The 23,440-nt window shown below is 45.8% G+C and overlaps 2 protein-coding genes across 2 annotated transcripts; one reads left to right on the forward strand and one right to left on the reverse strand.

Annotated features, from left to right (window-relative positions):
- The first annotated feature begins 12,090 nt into the window (after window positions 1-12,090).
- LOC123134175 (protein trichome berefringence-like 7) lies at window positions 12,091-16,944 on the forward strand. The gene is made up of 4 exons (XM_044553478.1): window positions 12,091-13,252; window positions 14,705-14,863; window positions 15,862-16,139; window positions 16,652-16,944. Exons 1-4 carry the CDS (start codon window positions 12,426-12,428, stop codon window positions 16,672-16,674), a joined length of 1,287 nt encoding a protein of 428 aa, XP_044409413.1. The 5' UTR covers window positions 12,091-12,425; the 3' UTR covers window positions 16,675-16,944.
- A 422-nt stretch (window positions 16,945-17,366) lies between these two features.
- Window positions 17,367-22,752, reverse strand: LOC123134186 (UDP-glucuronate:xylan alpha-glucuronosyltransferase 1). Its single transcript, XM_044553486.1, has 5 exons — window positions 22,588-22,752; window positions 21,691-21,837; window positions 19,981-20,178; window positions 19,077-19,714; window positions 17,367-18,648 (listed from the first exon to the last, which is right to left on the reverse strand). The coding sequence occupies exons 2-5, from the start codon at window positions 21,720-21,722 to the stop codon at window positions 17,624-17,626; spliced, it is 1,893 nt and encodes a 630-aa protein (XP_044409421.1). The 5' UTR covers window positions 21,723-21,837; window positions 22,588-22,752; the 3' UTR covers window positions 17,367-17,623.
- Window positions 22,753-23,440: the final 688 nt, after the last annotated feature.

Genomic DNA, 23,440 nt, shown 5'->3' on the forward strand with positions numbered 1-23,440 from the left:
TAATAGTCTTGGAATAGCATTAGCTCAATGAGCTATATGTTGTTATGAATTACCAAAACCACCTAGGGATAGTTGCACTTTCATGTCCTTACCCAGTGATAGAAAGGGTTGCAAGGCACATATTGTATTGTTGCCATCGAGGATAACAAGATGGGGTTTATATCATATTGCTTGAGTTTATCCCTCTACATCATGTCATCTTGCTTAAAGCGTTACTCTGTTCTTATGAACTTAATACTCTAGATGCAGGCAGGAGTCGGTCGATGTGTGGAGTAATAGTAGTAGATGCAGGCAGGAGTCGGTCTACTTGTCACGGACGTGATGCCTATATACATAATCATGCCTAGATAATCTCATAATTATTCGCTTTTCTATCAATTTCTCGATAGTAATTTGTTCACCCACCGTAATACTTATGCTATCTTGAGAGAAGCCACTAGTGAAACTTATGGCCCCCGGGTCTATCTCTTATCATATTTGCTTCCAATCTACTTTTATTTGCATCTTTACTTTTTGCATCTATATTATAAAATACCAAAAATATATTTATCTTATCTTACTATCTTTATTGGATCTCACTTTCGCAAGTGGCCGTGAAGGGATTGACAACCCCTTTATTACGTTGGTTGCGAGTTCTTTGTTTGTTTGTGTAGGTGCGTGGGACTTTTGAGGAGCCTCCTACTGGATTGATACCTTGGTTCTCAAAAACTGAGGGAAATACTTATGCTACTATTGCTGCATCACCCTTTCCTCTTCAAGGAAAACCAATGCAAGCTCAAGACGTAGCAGTGCACATGTCAAACATATGCAGACAAAACAACACATTCAGAGAACAAAACACTTGAATTCATTTAGTCATTCAAACATCTGCCCCCTCACAACAAAAATCTTAAAAACATAATATTCACTACTTCAGTCATAACGATCAAAGAAACGACGCCATTTGGCCCTGGTGGATGGATGTGGAGCCATGGCTGCTCTCGCCCTAGCCCAACTAATGATCTGAATATGGTTCCTTCCCCTGCCCTCTGGGAAAAGAAGCTCCAATTCATTGGAGTTGCAAGTATCCATCACCTCACGCTCAAGGCGTCTGTTTAACTCTGCCTCTACTTCCTCCTCGGCAGCACGTCGCACCATCTGCCTGCGCCTGCGCCTCCTCCTCCTCTGCTCCGCTACTACAGCCCTCACATCTATGGCGTCCCCCTCCTCCTTTGTGACCTCTCCCAGCTCAGGATCCATCTCGCTTTTCTTTGGTTGCAGCTCATAGAATGAAACTGACAGAGGGCTCGGGCTTTATAATCAAAGTGCAGAGCTATCGGTACGAATCTAGTTCTAGTGTCAATGCACAGTAATACAACTTTGACACGCAACAGTCCAACTACACATACAGCAGCAATTCAAACAACATTGAAAAACATGCAACTTAATTACACAGTTTGACCAGATTACAAGAAATCACAGCATACAGTCAGCCGCCATACACCACCTTCGCCAACGACAAAATAACATGGGAATCCGGGGTAGAAACAACTCAAAGAAGCAAAATTGACAACGCAAATCTTTTCATACAATCCTCATATCTCTCCCTGCAACGCCAATTCGAAAGTAAAACAACAGAAAAAGAAGAACAGATTTCCATGGCGGGCATGGAAAACGACCAAGAACACCAAAACTTGTAATCATAAATTACAGATGAAATTAATCTCCAAAAACTCTAACATACCGATAATTCTGACATCAAAAACAGCAAACATGACGTAAATTGAGGCCCACGAACACCACAGTAAACACCAACGCCCAAAACACGTCCGCCGCCAAAATGCCCACACCGTCACCTCCGGTGACTATAGATCACAAAACACATCCAGCTGAGCGCGCGCACGTGTGGAACCCCTTACATGTCTCCTCTAGCAACGAATGACCCGCAGCATCGTGCCAGAGAACGACCGGAAGCTCCACGTTGCATCCCCTGTTTCCGTCCATCGTGCATGCAGGAAGATCAGTTCAGGTGGAAAACCACGTCAGTCCAAACTGTGAACCACGTCAGTTCAGAGAGGGTAACAAAATAATATTCTGTTACGCGTAACAGAATAGCCCAGAGGGGAGGAGAGGCAGCCAAGGGGGCGCCCCAAGTAGGAGGAATCCTACTTGGGGTCCTCTCCCAATTCGGCCAACCCCCCTCCTACTTGGGGTCCTCTCCCAATTTGGCCAACCCCCCTCTCCTATTCCTATTAGGAGTAGGAAGGGAAGAGTGGAAAGGGGGAATCATATTCCCTTTTTCCTTTCATCCTTCCCCTTTACTTCTCCAATTTGGCCAGCCCATATGGGGGAGTGCACCAGCCCCTTTGTGGCTGGTGCGTTTCCCCTCTTGGCCCATAAGGCCCATATCTTTTGCCGGGGGTGCCCGGAACCCCTTCCGGTGACCCGATAAGTACCCGGTGCTTCCTGAAACACTTTCGGTGTCCGAATACCATCGTCCTATATATCAATCTTTACCTCTTGGACATTTCGAGACTCCTCGTCATGTCCATGATCTCATATGGGACTCCGAACAACATTTGGTCACCAAATCACATAACTCATATAATATAATATCATCATTGAACATTAAGTGTGCGGACCCTACGGGTTCGAGAACTATGTAGACATGACCGAGACACCTCTTCGGTCAACCAATAGCGGAACCTGGATGCTCATATTGGCTCCCACATACTCTACAAAGATCTTTATCGGTCGAACCGTTATGACAACATACGTTATTCCCTTTGTCATCACTACAGGAATCAGGAACTTTGCCATCAGGCATGCCTGGCGGACGGCAAAGGCCTTTGCCGTCCGCCAGCAGACGGCAAAATGTCCGGCTGAACAGGCTACGGTAAAGGCCTTTTGGTCGTCTGCTGGCGGATGACAAAGATGCAAATGTCTTTGCCGTCCGCTAGCAGATGACAAAGAGCCTGGACGGCACACGTGTCAGCTTAGGTTCGTTAAGGGGTTAACAGTGTGCTTTGTCGTCCGCCAGCGGACAGCAAAGACCTTTACATATTTGCCGTCCGCCAGCGGACGGCAAAGACCTTTGCATATTTGCCATCTGCCAGCAGACGACATAGTGTGCCATGTGGCAGCACCTAGGGGCTAGCCTATTTGGTTGCTTTGTCATCCATTGGCAAACGACAAAAATGCAATGGTCTTTGCCGTCTGCCAGCAAACAACAAAGCATCCAAATAGCCAGCCTATTGCCCCGGGTTGCACAGGTAGCTGACATGTGGCATATTTGCCGTTTGCTCGCTGATGGCAAAGCTCTTTGTCGTCTGCCAGCAGATGGCAAAGAGCCTATATAGCCCCTGTTTTTTCTTAAATCCATTCAATTTCACATATATATATATACACACACACACACATATGAAAATACTTTCGACAAGCATACAACCACATATATAGATCAAATCATATCCCTGCCATATGGATATGATCATCCAACACATATACATAGCAAATCAAAAGTCCATATGCAACATATAAAGCTAGCCAACATATCCAACAACAAGCATACAATAGTTTCATCCATACATACATATATAGGTAGCAAGTTTCACATTGTTCATCCTATAAAATCAAAACAAGAAGGAAGCATAAAGAGAAGAGTAGACTCCATCAACGCAAGCTTCCTCATCTAAAGCAAATCTGCAAATTGGGAAAGAAGCAAGTTAGAAGAAGAAGCAGAAGAAGAAGAAGAAGAAGACTAGCTAGAAGAAGAAGAAGAAGAAGAAGAAGAAGAAGATTTTTTTTCTTCTCTTTCTTTTTCTCCTCTCCTCTTTTTTATCTTCTTCTTCTTCTAACTAAAGTAGGTAAAAGTGCCATTTTATTGCTAAGCTAGGTAAAAATGTTAAGTGTAGGTCATTTTAGAGCTACGCTATGTAAATAGGTCATTTTGGAGCTTACTAAGGTTATTATGTCACTTTCGGGGAAAGTAAGGTAAGTCTATATGATTTTGGAGGTAGCAAAGATTATCATGCCATTTTTGACCTAAGTATGCTAAGTATGTCATAAATGAACTGAAGAAGCTAAGTATATCTCATTTTTTGTCTAACTTAGGTAATTATGCCATTTAGGAGGAAAGTGAGCTAAGTATGCATTTGTTAAGAAAAACACTAGAGAAAACTTACCCTCATCACAAAAAATACGATGAAGATCGCAACTAAGGTAACAATTGATCCAACTGCATAATGATACCAAGCCTCATTATCAATGGCATATTTTCTAATCTTCTTAATCTTCAAGCGCATTGCATCCATCTTCAAGCGCATTGCATTCATCTTCATCTTGTGATCATCGACGACATCGGCAACATACAACTCCAATTTCATCTTCTCTTCTTCAATTCTTTTTTTTTCAAATACTCATTTTCTTTTTGAACTAAAATTAACTTCTCGACAAGAGGGTCAGTTGCAAATTCCGGTTCACATACCTCCTAGATTAAAATATCTCTATGTCAACTTGATGGCCATAATTTTCATAAATGCGAAATGCAACAAATAGTTATAAAAGAGGATTTACCACATCTGAATCATAAAGCGCGTGAGGGCCGACGGGGACGGATATCAAGATCATGGCACTATGTATAACAAACAATCATACAAAGTAAGAAAATTATACAAGTAATTATATAAATCATACAATCATACAAGTAACTATATAAATCAAGTACAACATAAAAAAATTAATACCTAATAATAATCTGGATTGTTGGGTTCAATAAATGCTTTGGGATCAATAAATGCATCATCATCATCACTATCAGTAATGACGTGCTCATCATCATCATTAATAAATGCATCATCATGTGGAAGGCCACCTCTACGTAATCGGTCAAGCATTGACAGGTCATCTGCAGTAGTAACGTCTTCTAGTTCAGGCTCTTCTTGTTCTGGTTGAGGGGCACTGTCACTGTCTACTTTAATGTTCTGGGGTGAAGTAGAGCGGTTCTTGAAATGTTTTTTGTCTGGAAGATGATGGTCGATGACGGTCGAACACCTTGGCAAATTTGTGTGGCAGCCTTTGCAATGAGGATTAAAGCCAACTTTTGAAAGTTCAAACTACCAAACCGACTTGAGTCAGTTTGGGTGTTTCAAGTTTCAACACTTGGCTTTTAATCGTCATCGCAGAGGCTGCCAGACAAACTCGCAATGGTGTTCGACCGCCATTGACACCGATGAAAGAACATGCGGTGCCCCCATGTTTGGTTTTGGCAATTGATGACAATCTCTATGGACTAATGGTTGCCTTGAGTTATATTTGAAGGGTTTGTCTATAGGTTTTTCTTGGAGTCCATTTGTTGGTTTCAAGGAGAGTTTGTGATGACCGCAGTGCTATTAAGGAATTATCCAAAGATCGGTCATGTGAGTGTTGAGCTTATTGCAAGCATGTCTTGAAGAAGAAGATTGTGTGATCATTCATGTTTACCTTCAAGACATCATCCAAATGAAGAGAGTTGGAAAGATTCAAGGTTGATCTAGACTAAGTACAAAGAGTGATTCAAGTTGATCAACACACAAAGCGCACAAGTTGTACCGAGAGGGACCAAGTGTTCCCATGGTATGGTAAGCATTGTCCATTAAGCTTTGTGTACTAACCCATGGTCTACGTGAGAGTTCTTTGTGGGGTTAGGTATGTTTCCATGGTCTTGCGTCAAGAGGAAGATCCCATACAACCCATGGAGGATGACATCAAATGGTGATCGTCATCAAGTTTGCAGTGTGCAAGTTCAAGCGGAGCAACACGAAGAGTGGTTCACCCATAATGGAGTATGAGGGAGCAATCAAGTTTGAATCTTGCCATCCATTGTGGTGTCTAAGGACTTGTGAAGATGTGCCGAAGAGTCGCTCACCCATAGTGGACTGTGGGGGAGCAATCATCTAGTCTTCATCGAGCCAACACAATCAAGAAAGGTGGTCCAACTTGAGGGAGTCAAGATCGTCATCATCTAGCTCAAGTGGACCATGTGCAAGCAAAGGTTTGCCCTTGATAGGTTTTCTACTTTACCGGTCTCGTGGTGGTAGTTGGGAGACTGGGTTATAGGATCGTTTGTTGTACTATCAAGGGGGGCTCTCAAGTTGGTAGCTTGATCGTATCGTTAGTAGAGAGCTCAAACCATTGCATCCTTGCATCATGTTTCTTGGTTCTTGTTTGGTTATCTTTGTGAGTCTTAGAGCTTATGGTCATCTTGATGACAAGCTTGAGTTCATCGAAAATGGAGTTCGCATGCGTCTTCTATGATGTTTTTGGTGTTGGAGGTTTTACCAGTCTTTTCCGAGGAAGGGTTCTCACCATTTTCCTTTGGGACTTTTCTCATTTGCTTATTCTTGATATTTCTATCAAGATTGTGTTAGCCCATGTCGTTAGCTTTCCAACAAACTTGGTTTCGTCGAATTTGGAGCTCGTATGTGAAAGTTGTGGTTGTTTTGATATTGCCTGTTTTACATAGAGAGGTTGTACCGCCCCGAAGAGAGGTTGTATCGGTCCTACAGGTTTCTGCACATAACGGGCAGATTCGTGGGGACCTATTTAAGGGGGTCTTCTTCCCCAATGGTTCCCCATCTCTTGAGCTCGTTTTTGCCCCCATTGTTGACCTTCTTTGAGCTTGCTAACTCTCAATCCCTCCATGGATTCTTGCTAGTTTTTGAGGGAAAAGAGAGAGGAGATCTAGATCCACATTTCCACCAATCACTTTCTCCTCTATGTGAGGGGAACCCCTTGGATCTAGTTCTTGTAGTTCTTGGTGTTCTCCTTCTTGTTCTTCCTCTCATTTTCCTCCCTAGCATTAGTTGCTTCGGTGGGATTTGAGAGAGAAGGACTTGGGCACTCCGTGTGCTCTTGCCATTGCATTTGGTGCATTGGTTTGAGTTCTCCACAGTGATACGTGGAAGTTACAAGTTGAGAAGCTTATTACTCTTGGGTGCTTGGTGCCCTTGAGCTTGTTCCTCTTGGGTGCTTGGGCGCCCTAGACGGTTGGTGGTGTTCGGAGCTCAATCATTGTGGTGTAAAGCTCCGGGCAAGCGTCGGGGTCTCCAATTAGGTTGTGGAGATCGCCCCGAGCAATTTGACGGGTACCGGTGACCGCCCCCAAGGGTTGCCAAAGTGTACGGGTTCGGTGACCGCCCCCAAGGGTTGCCATTTGTACGGGTTCGGCGACCGCCCTCAAGGGTCCCTTAGTGGAATCACGGCATCTTGCATTGTGCGAGGGCGTGAGGAGATTACGGTGGCCCTAGTGGCTTCTTGGTGAGCATTGTGCCTCCACACCGCTCCAAACGGAGATTAGCATCCGCAAGGGTGTGAACTTCGGGATACATCATCGTCTCCGCGTGCCTCGGTTATCTCTTACCCGAGCCCTTTACTTATGCACTTTACTTTGTAATAGTCATATTGTTCTTATCATATATCTTGCTATCACATAGTTGCTTATCTTGCTTAGCATAAGTTGTTGGTGCACATAGGTGAGTCTAGTTGTTGTAGGTTTTGTGCTTGACAAATAACCGTTAGGTTTATTCCGCATTTGTTCAAGCCTAAACCGTAAATATTTTAAAATGCCTATTCACCCCCCCCTCTAGGCGACATCCACGATCTTTCAACCGAGAACTGTTGTTGCGGGATGCTGGACGCCGATGTCACTTATGGGACATGGATGTAGTGTTCGACACTGATGACCACATGTATCTCGCACCGATGATACTTGCTATTTTGGGTTCCATCGACATCGAGGAACCCCCTAACCCGCTCGTCCCCGGGCGCGCCCTCTGGTATGGGCGACGACAAAGGGACCGGTGGGACCCACTGGCTCCACCATCTATCCCCTCAACGACCAGCGACCCCTCGACCCCTCGGCATCTTCTTCTTCATCTTCTTCTTCTTCCTCTCTTTTACTTCTTTTTATTCATCTTTAAACTAAATGTAACCTAAACTAAACTGTAAACTAAATGTAACCTAAAATAAACTAAATTAACCTAAACTAACCTAAACTAACCTAACCTAAACTAAACTAAGATAAACCAAACAAACATAAACTAAATCTAAAAAGCAGAAAAAACAACAACTCACCACGAGGAGGGGGCGGGGCGGCGGCGGGGTGGGGAGGGGCGACCGACGAAGGGGTGGCGCGGGGCGGCGGCGGCTCAGGCACGGCGGCGGGGCGGGGCGGCCGGCGACGGGGGTGGCTCGGGCATGGTGGCGGTGGCTCGGCGTGGCGGCCGGGCTAGGGAGGCGCGGTGGGCCGGCCGGGGCGGCGAGGCGGGCCAGGCGGGGCACGGGGGCGGGGTGGCTGGGTCGGGGTGTCGCGGCGGGGCGGGCCGCTTGGGCGGCCGGGGTGGCTCAAGCATAGGGGCGGCACCACGGGTGTGGTGAGGGAAGGGAGAGAGGGGAGATAGAGGGGTGGGGCTGGCCGCTTTTTAGGTTAGGTCCCAGCTCTTTGTCGTCTGCTAGCAGACGGCAAAGAGCCTAGCTAACGAATGTTAGTTTGGCCACTTTCTTTGCCGTCTGCTAGCAGACGGCAACGAAGCTTTGCGGTCTGCTAGCAGACGACAAAGAAAGTGACCGTTAGGTGGTTCTCGCTAGTAGGCCACCCTCCCTCTTTGCCGTCTGCAAGCGGACGACAAAACTTCTATGACGTCAGCTAGCGGACGGCAAAGAGGTGGCTAACGGCAAACACCCTCTTTGCCGTCATGTTTCTGTTAGCTGATGGCAAAGACCTTCTTTGTCGTCAGCTAGCTGACGGCAAAGAGCTGGCTGACGGCAAAGATCCTGATTCCAGTAGTGCATTGTTATGTTACTTGCCCAACATTCGATCGTCGGTATCTTCATACATAGTTCAATCTCGTTTACCGGCAACTCTCTTTACTCGTTTCGTAATACATCATCCTGTAACTAACTCATTAGTCACTTTGCTTGCAAGGCTTCTTATGATGTGTATTACCGAGAGGGCCCAGAGATACCTCTCCGATACTCGGAGTGACAAATCCTAATCTCGATCTTTGCCAACCCAACAAACACCTTCGGAGATACCTGTAGAGCATCTTTATAATCACCCAGTTACGTTGTGATGTTTGATAGCACACAAGGTATTCCTCCGGTATCCGGGAGTTGCATAATCTCATAGTCGAAGGAATATGTATTTGACATGAAGAAAGCAATAGCAATATAACTGAACGATCATAATGCTAAGCTAATGAATGGGTCTTGTCCATCACATCATTCTCCTAATGATGTGATCCCGTTTATCAAATGACAACACATATATATGGTTAGGAAACTTAACCATCTTTGATCAACGAGCTAGTCTAGTAGAGGCTTATTAGGGACACGATGTTTTGTCTATGTATCCACACATGTATCAAGTTTCCGGATAATACAATTCTATCATGAATAATAAACATTTATCATGATATAAGGAAATATAAAATAACAACTTTATTATTGCCTCTAGGGCATATTTCCTTCATAAAAAATCTGCACATATGAAACACGTTTTGTGTTAAAAACCACATCACTCTTGTTAAGCCGAAGAGACCAACATAAGGTTGTCCTTCCCACAAGAATATGTGCATAAAATAGTTTGTCAATACCTCATAACCAATTGCCGAACATATTATGGGCACTACGGCGAGATAAAGGTTTGAAGCTACTTGAGATATGACCCACACTGCGTGCACAAATTTACACTAAAAATATTGATGGACTCATTGTGTTGGCAATAGACATAGGTCTTGTTGCCTTGCAAATTGCAGCATGTCAGGCTATCTATAGTCAAGATCACACATTTTGTGTCAACGGTGATCGTCGAGATCGGAGCTATGATGTAGTTCCTATATAGCCTGGCCATGGGTTAAAACACTTTGCCCAAGGGCGAGAAGCTGTTAGAAGAGGATGTCGAGAGGGCATTTGGAGTGCTCCAAGCCCGTTTTCACAGTTGCTCTCGGATCTGCTAAACCATGTGATCCAGAGACACTGTGGGGGTGATCACAACTTATGTGAAAATAAAATTATGAATGGGGTTTTGAGAAGTCAAAAATGAAGAAAGTCTTGCATCAACGCAAGGCAATGGAGAAGGCCTTATGATCGACGTTAACGCAAGGAGCAGGGATCGCCATGCAAGTAAAATGCATGCAGAGCTATGAATATGTGAAAGTTCTCCTATGGACTAAGTGGGGGTGTATCCAACTTGCTTGCTCATGAAGACCTCGAGCATTTGATGATGCTCGTCACCGGAATATACAAGCCAAGTTCTTTAATGTAATTTCCCCATTCATATAAAAAAATGAAGCTCATGAAACTGTCCATCCTACAATGCATGAAGTTGTGCTACATTGAAGCACAAATGTACTAAAAGGATGGTGGTGTTGCTCCTTCTCCCATCCTCACTTTTTCTTTCTATTTTTTTTCCGTGGCACCTCAGTGGTGCACCTTTTATTTGATCCGTCTTTTTTTGTAGAAGCAACACCTTACAATGATGAACGAACACTTTATAATGACACACTTCAACTGATGTAATCTCAAAATGGTGCAATATCTATTTGGAATTGTATATGGATGTCTTGAGTTTCCCTAATAATGAAAATTTCAGCTTGGAAAGGTTGCTTCAGGAGTTTTGCCTACTTCACAAGGCAAAGTAAATCGACACATGTCCAAATGAGGAACATGTCCTCTATGTGGCATGGAGGAGGAAGGGACATTTCATGCCTTCATCACATGTAATCATGCTAGAAATACTTGGGTGAACATGAAATTTAGACGGCCACTACCAAGTGATGATCAATTGTTGAATACCGAGAAGGAATGGCTGATGATGGTTGCGACATGGTTATTATGCATGCCTGACGTTGTTGGCAACTATATAAAATCCAAACACATGACAAGGAAGTACCTCCCATTGATACAAAAGCAGAATTCCCTGACAATTACTAAATGCCGTTAAGTTGGCGCATCATTTTTCTCTGAAGGAGGTCATTAAAGGTATAAAATGCTAGCGCCCGGCGAGATAGTGGCTCCTGAGGAGAAGACTTGTGTGCTTGAACCGCCGTGGCCGCCCATGCCGGGCGGATATGGTGCTCTCTCTCTCTCTCTCTCTCTCTCTCTCTCTCTCTCTCTCTCTCTCTCTCTCTCTCTGGCTCCTTCATGGAGTCAGGTGGTTCATCAGCTACATGTATGGTTCTCAGAGACAGTGCTGGGAGTGTCATTTGTGCCGCTTATCGCTTTATCTTCCGTTGCAATGATTCTTTGGAGGTAGAAGTTCGTGCTCTCATGCAAGGGATGGCTGACACTCTCAGTCGTTGTCCGGTCGGATTTCTCTGAAGCGCTATCTATATTATCAAGTGATGGACTGAATTGCTCAGCATATGGACACCTCTGGAGATTAAAGACTTGATGTGAGGAAGGGAGTTTATTCCACAGAAAATTCACCGGTCAAGATAGAGTTAAACATCGATTGACCAACTATAGCGACATCGAGAGTAGCACTAATACGTGGTTACACTCGGTCCCCCCTTGTATCGAGGTTGTGTGGCGTCTCGACTGTAAAACTGTGATCTCATGAAATAAATAAAATCTCTTTACCCTGAAGAAAAAAACATGTGAACAAAAAGGCAGCCAGCAATGCACTGCCAGTATGCAGGCGCAACCGAAGTCCTACTTGACAACATTAAAATATTTTATCCATCCAGCGAGGAAACACATCTCAGATGTTTGCTGCTGTCTGCCACGGAGAATCCTTTGAAGTATCACAGTCTGGTAGTCTCCATTCTCTTTTCTTATATGCCTCTCTCGTCACTCGGTGGTTGTCCGTACCTGCCGATCAAATCTGTAGATAGAGCAGAAAAATAGAATGGACGAATGATAATCGGAGCACCAAAAAGGTTCACATCAGGTGGGCAAGCTGTCCGTTCGAGTATTCTTCCCGCAACAAAAAGAGTACCACCGCCACGTACGAGCGCAGATCGGCCAGTCACAGAAGCCTTCTGCGCCCCCCCGTAACCCGTACACAGCAGCGCGCCACCAACGTGCCCCCCTCAAAAAAAAAAAACGTGCCCCCCGCATCTCCACTTCGCTCCCGGGTCCCGGCCACGCGGGCCACCCAAACTCCAAACCCCACACGTCAGTGACAGCAGCCGCAGATCGCACCCGCCCTCCCTACCCGCCGCCCGAGCCAGCAACCGCCTCCCCCTCGCCGTGCCCGGGACCCCCCCGCCCCGCCGTGAGGTTTATACAGAGTTTGCGAGTCAACTCGCGCCACCGCGCCACCGCCACCGCCACCACGCGCGCGGAGACGTCTCCCCCCCAGGGCGGTTGTGACGTGGCGTGGTCTGGTCTCCGCGCGGTTCCACTCCGGCGGGGCGGGCCGATTTGGCGGGTCAAGGGATGGGAGATCTGGCGGCGGGCGGGAGATGGTGAGCGCCAGCACTAGCCGGAGCGGCTCGGGTCGCGTCGCTCGGCAGGGCGGCGGCGGCGCCCTGCCCGGGAGCCCGCGGGTGTCCGCGGCGGCGGCGGCGCAGCGCAGGTGGTGGGGGGCCTCGGGCCCGTCGCTGGAGCGAGTCGCCCTCGCCTTCTGCGTCGCCTCCGTGGCGCTCGCGCTCTCCTGCGCGCTCTACCTCTACGTCCTCCGCTACCTGGGGCGGGGGCAGGCCGTCGCCGGGTTCGTCGGGGAGGACCTCGGGGCGTGCGACGTGTTCGACGGCAACTGGGTCCCCGACGCGACCTACCCGCTCTACAACAGCTCCGAGTGCCCGTTCGCGGAGAAGGGGTTCAACTGCCTGGCCAACGGCAGGGAGGACACCGGCTACCTCAAATGGCGGTGGAGGCCGCGCCGCTGCGACGTGCCGAGGTTCACCGCCGGCGCCGCGCTCGAGCGGCTCAGGGGGAAGCGTGTCGTCTTCGTCGGTGACTCCATGAGCCGCACGCAGTGGGAGTCCTTCATCTGCATGCTCATGCCCGGGGTGGAGGATCCCAAGACCGTCTACGAGGTGAACGGGAACGAGATCAGCAAGACCATACGGTTCCTCGGGGTGCGGTTCGCGTCATTCGACCTCACTGTGGAATTCTTCCGGTCCGTGTTCCTTGTCGAGCAGCGCCCTGCGCCCAGGCATGCGCCCAAGAGGGTCAAATCGACCCTGAGGCTGGACAAGATGGATAATATCAGTCGGAAATGGGTGAACGCCGACGTTCTGATTTTCAACACCGGGCACTGGTGGACTCCCACCAAATTGTTTAATACGTAAGATTTCTTGCTCTGTTTTGCTATGCTCGTTTAGTTCTAATTCTAACCATGATAAATGTGTGTTTTCAGTACTGTATAAGTATCTTGTTCATCTTCTCATATTTCACTAAAATCGTATTTAATGCGTGTGTATATGTAATTAGTTGAATTGGGCACAAAAACAGTATGAATAGGTAATACAAACTCCATTTCAATGATGTTTCCTACTTTAAGTATTTGTATCCCAAGGATCCATTTGCCATCCCTGTGGATTATGAATTTGGTTAAGTTTGTTTTAGGTAACTGGGTGTTTGGCTACCTGTTTTTTTTTCCTATCAAGTTGCAAACAAATATGTATCTGCATTCCTGAACATATGAGATGAAATTTGAGAGGAAACACATTTAATTCACTTTTACTTAGCAGATTAATAGGATTTTGTACAACTTCTTTCTGATATCAACTTAAAAAATTAAGTACAGCGAGAACAACACAACAACCGCTAGCTTGAGCCTAACTCAGCTCTTGCTTCTATGCACCTCAAATCAAATGTATACATGGAAATGAGAGGAAAATGACAATGTCACGGTTATACTCATCTCCTGTTCTAACAGTGAGACACCAGTTATTTTCATATTCTAGCAATGCCATGGTTCTAAAATCATGGAAACGAGAGGAAAATAGCAATGCCATGGTTACTCATATTCTATTCTAACAGCAGGATGCCGCTTAGGTGCGAATATGAACAGCAAATTTGGTACTGGGATGGGATGAGTTGTGCTAATAAGTCAGAGGGGAACAGAATGTGTAAATGGAAGAACCAATTAAGAAATAGTAAGACGGGGAAAATTTTACGATTAGCCATCCCTTCATGCATCTCACATTGCCCTTCCCAGTTGATCTAGCTCATAAAGTTCCTCTCACAAACCTAAGCACTAGTTCCACCAGTCGTGATCCATCCCCTTACCCTTCTTCAGTTTCCCAACATTTTAACCTTATTGGCCTTCACTAGCTTCTTTTATGCCAAGCTGAGCAGAAAGCTGCAAAACAGTGTCCTGCCCCTAGCCTATTCCTGCTCATAACAGGCATGGGCGTGACATTGGTTAAGCAGGGGCTAATGGTAATGGCATTGCTAATTGACAATATGAACAGGTGATGACTTAGCAGATGCTGTTTGCTGGATGTTATGTGTCTGCCATTCAGCATGCTTTTCTTTTTCAAGTTAGTGGTTAGCTAGTTTCTGGTAATAGTGGGGACATTACATAGTTTTTGTGATATTTGGCCAGAAACTAGTACACAATTACCCAAGTTATTATTTCCTTGTTCAAACATCAACTCATTGACTACTAGCACAACCTTTTTTCCTCTCTAAATCATATTCATCATTATTTACATATGTAAATTAAATCAAACTTAAGAGTATCCTAGTTTGACCGAAGTCCGAGTTTTATCTGACTTGTTCTTCCCAACAGGGGTTGCTATTTTCAGGCTGGACGTGCTCTCAAACTAGGTACAACCATTGATGCTGCTTTCAGGATGGCACTGCAGACTTGGGCTTCTTGGGTGGAAAAAAGAGTTGATCTAAACCGAACGCATGTGTTCTTCCGCACATATGAGCCATCTCATTGGAGGTGTGTTTTATTATAAACATACAGAGAGAGTTCTTCTCTTGCGTACAGCCTACTTTACTTTATCTTTCATCAGTATAATTTGAAGTTATATTTAAATTTAGTATACTGTGCAGGCAGTTTAATCATAAGAAACTTTGTGAAAATGTTTTTGATTTATTTTTGTAATTGTTAGAAAAGGGATACAGATCATTTATGATTGCCTGATATATGATAGTGAACAGAAATATCTTTACATTATATATAAAATTTAGGTCTTGACGATCTTTATCTGCATCCAAACACCACAAGGTCCAAAATATCTAAATAAGGCACCCATCTAAACTAAAATCCTACTGTATTAGTTATATTTTGATACGAGTATAAAACGTCTTATATTTTGATACAGAGCGAGTAGATAATTGCACCGATTTAATTAGTATGGTATGAAATATGTGGCTGATATCTCTGTCAATTTAACCAAAACATGCATTCCATGTGTCATCTGTCCAATTTCGAATTTACACTCTGTTATACAATGTCGATACAGACGTGGCTCTTTGAGCTCCACCGAGGCATATATAGCAACTTGATTTCACCAAATCCCAACTCTGTGTATAAGGACTAGCCTTTTCTTCTTTTATTTAATGTTTGAGGGAACATGTAAGATTAGCAACTTATATTAGGCTACAGCTGTCCCTGATTCAAAATTATTTCATACACTTCATTATATCAATTGAAGAAACTCGTTGTTATGATAGTATGTTTTATTCTGGAGCAAGGGGGGACATCACATGTCTGCACAGTTTCACTGAGAATCTTGTGTTTGTATATTCCTTAAGGTCCAGGATCAAATTGTGGTTCTATTGCATTGGGTCCACCATCTGGTTACACCACTTCATTTGAAGTAGTCGAATGCTGTTTGCAAAATACCAACTTCATTTCTCCTGTTCTCACAATTCTTTCCTCGCTCTGCTGTATCTTTTCTCTAAGAACTAACAAAAACTTGTCCGATGTTACAGTGACTTGAACCAAACAATATGTGAAGTAACAGAAAAGCCTTCACCTGAGGCCAAAGGAAACGACAAGAGTGAACTTGGGGATATACTTGGTGATGTTGTGGCGAGAATGAATGTTCCTATTACTGTTCTAAATGTAACTTTGATGGGAGCCTTCAGAACAGATGCTCATGTTGGCGCTTGGAGTTATCCTCCCACTATACTTGATTGCAGTCACTGGTGTCTCCCTGGAGTTCCAGATGCTTGGAATGAACTAGTATTTTCATACCTTTTTACAAATGGTGAGTTCGCATTTATGCTAATGTGTATCTTCATTTCTCTGACTACTAGAAAGTATATATCACTAGAGAGAGAGAAAAATCCATATCACAATTTGCTCTCTCATAATGACAGTGTTCAGTTTATCCCCTTTCCACCCACTGCATCTGCAGTGATATAAAGTTTCCGAGACTTCATATGCAATGAATAAGCATTTGTCAACCATACACAACCACAATGGGTCACATGACCAGAGAATTCACACTTATACTCAAAGCAGATTGTGTAGAATGTTATAGTTAACCCCGTGATAACCTAGTGAAGGAAGTCAAATGACCAAGTGACTCTTATCGACTGTATCTTTGGTAGTGCTTCAGAAGAAGTCAAATAACCTAGCGACTCTTATCAACTGTATCTTTGGTAGTGCTTCAGAAAATTTTACTCCAAGCTGATCATTAAATTGTACCGATGCAGTTGAACATGTTCATTGTTATTGGATGATGAGTTGACCTTTCTTCATGTCTGAAATCCACAGGTTGGCGAAAGATGGCAGGGTGACTGACTCATTTTTCTTCTTTTGCCCCATACGTACATTCCCATCTTTGGTTTTGTCAGCTATAGAAGAGCAACAGATGCCCTGGGAATAGCTGAGTATGATAGGTGGTTTAACTGGACCTCTGCATTCTTTTCTCTCTTGTACAAGGTGATGCATTCATTCCAAGGTGTAGATTCTGTATCGGTCCTTCAGATTGTCGATGGAAAGAAAGCATCGCATTTTGTGTATGCTTCTTACAATTCAATTTATACGTTGTGAAAACATGTGCTTCAGTCTGTATGTACTAACAGTTCACATCACACATTGTATAAATATATATATATATATATATATATATGTGTGTGTGTGTGTGTGTGTGTGTGTGTGTGTGTGTGTGTGTGTGTGTTCTTTGTCACGATGAGCGCAAAAAGTTTGTACCTACGTATGTTTTTTCCTCACTGACTTGTACATAGTTAAATTCTAAATTCTGGACACGGTATAATGATCAGTTGGTGCCCAGGGATATGATTTGCTCCAAACCACCAAGTTAAATTTCTGGGTATGGAATTCAGTTGATGCGCAGGAATATGTCAAACATGTTGATATATTTTTGTATGGACTTGGGCAAACTTAAAGAAGTTTTAGTTAGGACAAAATTAGAGCTTCAGTAATTTGGAACGGGAGAGAGTACCACTGCCATTAGCTTTCCTTGTCGTGAAAAAACATTCCGTGTTCTTAGTAAGAGAATTTACATACACAGATAACTTATTAGCTAAACCAACCCAACAGAATTGTTGGCCACCGCCAAGGCTCAGAGCTGCAGCCAGGAGGACGGCAACAGAGGAGGGTTTGTATTTGTGTAGGGAAGGCCCTAAGCATAGCTACCTATACAAGCTGCTGCTATGCAGGTACGGTGCTATACATATGATGAAGCTTTTCTTCTGTATAAATATCTCGGGCTATCTACACAGCTCACGAGCTTGACAAGCTCATCGTCGCAGGCGTCGCCGGCGCGGGGTTGCTCTTGGTCTGGTTCTTCGCCTCGCCCCAGTGCCACAGCATGCTCTCCCAGAAGCAGAACTTCTCGAAGCAGGTCTTGAGCCTCGGATCGGTGATGTTCCGCCGCCAATGCCCGTCCTCCAGGTTCGCCTTCTCCGCCTGCCTCCGGTCCCACTCCAGGCCGGCCTTCTGCCTCGTCCTCAGAAGGCAGTAGGACTGGAGCTTCCGGGGCATCTTGTCGTGCGTCTTCCACCACCGGCTGTGCGCGACGTCGCTTGCGAATTCACGCATCATGAAGTTGTTCCAGTTGCAGTCATAGTCCCTGAAGCACAGCCATGGCTTCAGGCCCAGGTAGTGAAGCACATAGAGGTTCGGCGGGTCGGCGCCAAACAGCTGGGTCTTCTTCGCCTTGGCCTCCTCGCTGTCGCCCTCCCAGAAGTGCTTCAGGAAGTTCATGTGCTTGGGGATGCGGTGCCACCATGTGAATATCTCGTTCAGGTACCCCTGGTCACCGCCGTTGTACGACGTGATCTCGTTGATGTGCTCCATCAGCAGCTGGAACGTGCAGTTTGAGGGCTCGATCACCATGACGCCGGAGTTGAAGAGGGTTGCGTTGTTGCCGGTCGCGGTGATCTCTGGCATTGCGAACAGGAAGTCCACATTCCTCAGGATGAGGAGGTCAGCATCTATGAATATGATCTTGTCGTAGTCGGTCAGCTGCCATAACCTGAACTTGCTGTAGTTCCACTCATTGTAGGCATCACGCTCAGCTTTTGGATTCCTGATCCTTTCAATTATTCTGACCTTCCAGCCTGCGGCTTCCAAGCCTCTCCGGTGGTGATCACTTATGGTGTTATCAACAAGGATGACCAAGTCCCTGGTCGACCCTGCTTGCCTGATGCTCTGAGCTGCTGTGATAGCACCACATACATATTCACTTGCTGAATGCAGTATCGTCGCATATGCTTCTCTTCTTCGGTCTACTGAGAAAAGTCTTGCTGCACCAGTAAGAATAGATGTTATCTACTGAATTATAATCTTATGCTGAAAACAAGTACTCCCTCCATTCGGAATTACTTGTCGCGAAAATGGATGTATCTAGACGTATTTTAGTTCTAGATACATCCATTTCTGAGACAAGTAATTCCGAACGGAGGGAGTAAAATCTAACAAGGCCCATTCTACTGAATGTTTATCTTATTCAGGGAAGTATTAAAATCTAACAAGGCCCCTTCTATATGGATTCCTAGAGAATAGACCTAGTACAAGTATCCAAAAAAAATCAATGTGTTGAACTTTTCTGACAGAATTAGATGCTATTTTTGCTGAAAATAGTTGCACTGGATATCATATTTTAGAGCATGATGTGCATATTTTACTCGGTTTTAAGAAGAATAGACTGAACATTAACTAAAAAGCAACAAACCTTTTGCTTTAAGTGGAATAGCAAGCTCGCATGATCCAACAGGAAGCCTAAGCTTTTCCCTTACTGCTTTCAAATCAGGTCTATACAACCAGGCATTGCCTTCATGTTTCACAAGGTTCTTGCAGGGGAAGAGGTTGGGGATGGGGAAGCAGTCCGTCACAAAGAGGACATGGACCTTCCGGTTGCCTCTTGAAGAGGCCACGGCCAGTTTTGCCGCCGAGAGCTGCAAATGAAGCCTTGCAACATCTCTCGACCAACCCGCCACCCTCGTACAGGGAAGTTTCACAGCAATAACATCAAACCATGCACCTCTTCGGCCATTAGGCTCTGGAAATGATGGGCAGGAAGGTATCTCAGATTCTTCCTCCTCATCTATCCATTCAGGATATAGTTTAGGCCAAGTAATGCTGTCCTTGGCATGCTCAAGTCTTACAATCGAAACATGGCTTTCGGGGAGTATGCGCGACCAAGAGCCATACTCGGTGCTGTTAAAATTCAGGAGTCCAATTTTGAGCTCCCGGTTACCAGCACTAACATCTTCTATAGCTGTATATACATCGGCCCACTGAACATCAGCAGATGAAACGTATCGCGGATCAGCACCTGTTTTGTCCCATATCCAGTCAACATCAACATACCTGCAAAGCATATATGAAATTGTGTGAGATAGTAGTTATAGTCTACATCAGTGGCGGAGCTAAACAGGAATCTCAGGGGTGGGTGTGGGGCAAAGCCAAAATATGAGCAACTAGAAGGTCAAAGAATTGAATTTTTCCTTTGCTAAGCCCTGCATAGTAAAATTTCTTCATTGTTTTGCCTAAGGCTGGGGGGGCACGGCCCCCTCAGACTTGCCTAACGTGTCGCAAATAGTTTGCTGAGATTTGTTTGAATGATTTATACTCACCGAGAACTTGATTGTAGTTGGCGCTCGTACAGCGTCGGAGTCAGGAGGGTAAGAAATGTCGCAGAAACAATAGCTATAAGCAAGTACCGCAAGGATTTGAACTTGCAACCGCAGTTCTTCTCAAGGACAAGAACTTCATAGTTCTCAACATCTTTGAAACTTTTGCTTTTGGTGGCCCTTCTCTTAGTTGTGTCATCACTGCATAAGGTAGTAATAAAATCAGTGAGTAACTGCTATAAAAAAAAATCTGACATGAAAGAACTATGCTTGTCTAAAACAGGAAAAGGTGCAGAAGAAAAATATCCTTAGTTTGGAGTACCATTGAAAACAATTGATTAGTTCTTGATTCACAAGACAGGTTATGATGTTACTAAGTATATGTCCTTTTCTTGCTTTTCACTTTTATTTTCAATCATAATCTTTTGACGAAAAGATTTTCATCATAATCTTGGGCCGGTTAACTAGGATTTGTAGGGCACATGTGGCGAGCTCTCGAAGGGAAAGCAGTTATGCTTTAACCAAAAAGGTTAGAAGCACAAACGCAAGCTGCATCAGCGTCGCAAATCTCTCATAGATGTCTGTAGAAACAACCGCAAGGATACAACAGCTACACCAGTAGAAAGCAACAATTTCAGGCTCCTGCTTTCTTCTTAATAATTAGTTCAACAAGATAGACTAGGCGATTGCTTTTTATACAGGTAGTGCTACCACATCATCCTTTAAGCTTTGCTAGAAATCAAAATAAGTGGAATGCTGATAGGCCTGGCCCCCTTTATGGGCCAAAAAATACACATAACTGTCCCATTGGAGGTGTCCAAAAGTGTGCCCTTTTTAAAGGGAGGAAAATGCAGTATATCCGATCGCTGGATGCGAAAGGGAGCCGCACCAGAAAATGTTTGCCAGTCCACAGAGAGGCCCAAAGAAACTAGTGTCACCAGCACCAAGGAAAACTCCAAAGTTTTGTGTGTGCCGACTCGTATTTTGCGATTCTCCTAGCCCTATCTTTCAGGGATTGAAAGCGTCGCCATAGTTTATTGCCGATCACATGGGTGACTTTGTACCTGACAACTGACAAATCTTTGATCGGATCAAATTCAGGGAAGCATGGCTGGCTGTTTGGTACGCAGTTGCGAAGCACAACTTGGAACCTTCAGCCATGAGCCTTACTGCACACTAGTGTTCGTTTAAAAATGAAGTTCAGAGTTGAGACTGACAGGAGACGATCCAAATATGCTGAAATCAGCGGCCGGCAGCAAACGCCATGGCCGGCAACGGCATCCCCGCCGGCAGCAGTGCCAGGAGAAGAAGCCATGAACCGGGCTGAAAGGAAGCTGATGCGTCCATGGATGAATTCATGGAGCAGCCTCCAAGTCCACGGGGGTCAACGCGGCAGGGGCTCAGGGGGGGAGGGCAAGAACACCGCCAATGCGGGTAACTAACTCTTAACTGGCATGAAAAGATCCCCCGTAATGCGAGATTACGAAGCGCGCAGCTACCAACCACTACACCACCGCCGGCCGGCAGCAATAAAAGGGGAAGCGACACGTCGCTGTCGGGTCCGCTGGGGTCGATCTAATGCAGCATGCGGTGGCGCCGTCGGCGGGCAGTCGAAGCGAGCGAGCAGCGCGGCCATGGAACAAGAAAGAGGAAAGAACTTTGGACTATAATTATTAAACGAAACGGCGCGGGCGGGGTCGCGGGGAATCTTACGCGGCCGCGGCCGGTCGGTGGCGCTGCTCCATTGGGCCTGGGCTGGGCCCCGCTCGGTTCTTGCTCTTCTCCCGCCTCTCCTCCTCTGCTCGGAGCGAGGAGCGAAGAGGATCACGCCGCCGCCGCCGCCGGTGCGCTGCTTCTCATCTGCAATCACAGCAACAGAACAGGGGGCAATGTCATGTCAGAGTCAGACGCGCGGGCCACCGGCATGAAACAAGACCCAAAGGCGCGCAGCAAAATGGAGGGGAAGAGAGAGAGTAGTAATGGCGTGGCATCGATCAACACACACACCATGGATGGACGGGGGGGAAGAGGGAAGGAACCGAGGCGGGCCGAGTGTTAACGAGGGCTGTGGAAGCAAAAGTAATAAAAAATAAAAAATTAAAAATAAAATAGAAGGGAGTTGGAGACCCGATGCATGGAAACATGGCTCTGACACGACCCGGCCTAGAAAATCAGGGAAACAATAAAGAAAACGATCTGCTGTTTTCTTCTTCTTTTCTTTTTTGCTCGAGAAGAGGAGAAGAATCATCAGACTGCCGCTGATCAGCACGGAAGACGTAATCGCCACTAATAACAAAAAAATGGAGAAAAAAAAGAAAGACAGAGAGCTAGCGACGGACGAATCAAGCAAATGCTGGGCGCCACCAACGGCGCGAACAACTCTCGAGAACGAGAAGAGCAAACAAATGACCGCCATGGCCAGCACCTAGGAAGCTACTACAGCGGAAGGCCAGAACCGAACGATAAGAGCCAACAAGAACGCGGAGGGGTCGCCATGGATGACCCCAAGAGCAACTCCGCCGGAGTCTAGAATCCAGAACCAAATGAAAGGAGCAAAGAAGGCAGGAAGAGCAAGAGAGGAGTCGCCATGGACGAGCAGTGGTACTGTACCCGCGGCGCAGGTGAGCCGGCGAAGGGCAGGTGGGCGGCAAGAAACGGGCTGCTCTCCTCCCCTCCTCTTCTCTCTCTACAAGCACTCACGCAAAAGAAGAGCTCGAGTGGTGGTGAGTCGGAGCTCAGGAGGAGGAGGGGGGCGGGGCAAAGCTCCTTTATATACACCATGGAATCGCGACTCCGTAATGTAGTAATACCACGTAGGCCGGGCAGCGGGGAAGAGCGCGGTGACGCGGACGCGGATGCACAGTGGCGACGCACAACCATGGCGACTGATCACTTGTTTCTTATTATTCCGGTTAATTATTGGGTGGACGTACCACGGCCGGCGGGTCAAGCCCCCAAATCTTTCAGGGGTACTGTGCGAGCAGAGGGGAGGGGGTCGCTAATCGGTCGGTGAGCGCACGTTTCAACTTGCCACCGAGATTTTACCGGGAGAGTGGAAAAAAAGGTGCCGTTCCTCGTAACTTTTTTTCAAAAGCCGCGGGAAAATAGTAACCATCGCCATTGTGTAGCTAAAACAGAGATCGGAGACCTAAAACAACAGAGAGAGGAGCTTTGATTGATTGATTGATGGGATTTGGTACCAAAAAACCGATGAGCCAAAACTTGACAATGCATGCGCGCGTTGGGCCCGTTGGATTTCCTGCCGAATCAGGTATTGCTTCTCAGATCTTTGGTGAAGTTTGTTAACGAAGAATGCTATCTGCATCGCATCAAACAGCGGCCCAGAGTTATTAGGTCCGAAATTTCTTTTCAGCTGGGCATCAGTAACAGCGGAGAGACAGGGATATATCTGGCAGACTTGAATAAGCATCGAGATTCCCGCGGGACCCACGCATTTTTCCGG

Source organism: Triticum aestivum, chromosome 1B (assembly GCF_018294505.1).
Source record: "Triticum aestivum cultivar Chinese Spring chromosome 1B, IWGSC CS RefSeq v2.1, whole genome shotgun sequence".
NCBI classification, from domain to species: domain Eukaryota; kingdom Viridiplantae; phylum Streptophyta; class Magnoliopsida; order Poales; family Poaceae; genus Triticum; species Triticum aestivum.

Coding starts and splice junctions, on each gene's coding strand:
- LOC123134175 (XM_044553478.1), top strand. CDS start 12,426: ATGGTGAGCGCCAGCACTAGCCGGAGCGGCTCGGGTCGCGTCGCTCGG. Junction 13,253..14,704: donor CCCACCAAATTGTTTAATAC/GTAAGATTTCTT, acceptor TCTTCCCAACAG/GGGTTGCTATTTTCAGGCTG. Junction 14,864..15,861: donor TATGAGCCATCTCATTGGAG/GTGTGTTTTATT, acceptor CCGATGTTACAG/TGACTTGAACCAAACAATAT.
- LOC123134186 (XM_044553486.1), bottom strand. CDS start 21,722: ATGGAGCAGCGCCACCGACCGGCCGCGGCCGC. Junction 20,179..21,690: donor CACCGACCGGCCGCGGCCGC/GTAAGATTCCCC, acceptor TACCTTATGCAG/TGATGACACAACTAAGAGAA. Junction 19,715..19,980: donor CAACTACAATCAAGTTCTCG/GTGAGTATAAAT, acceptor TATGCTTTGCAG/GTATGTTGATGTTGACTGGA.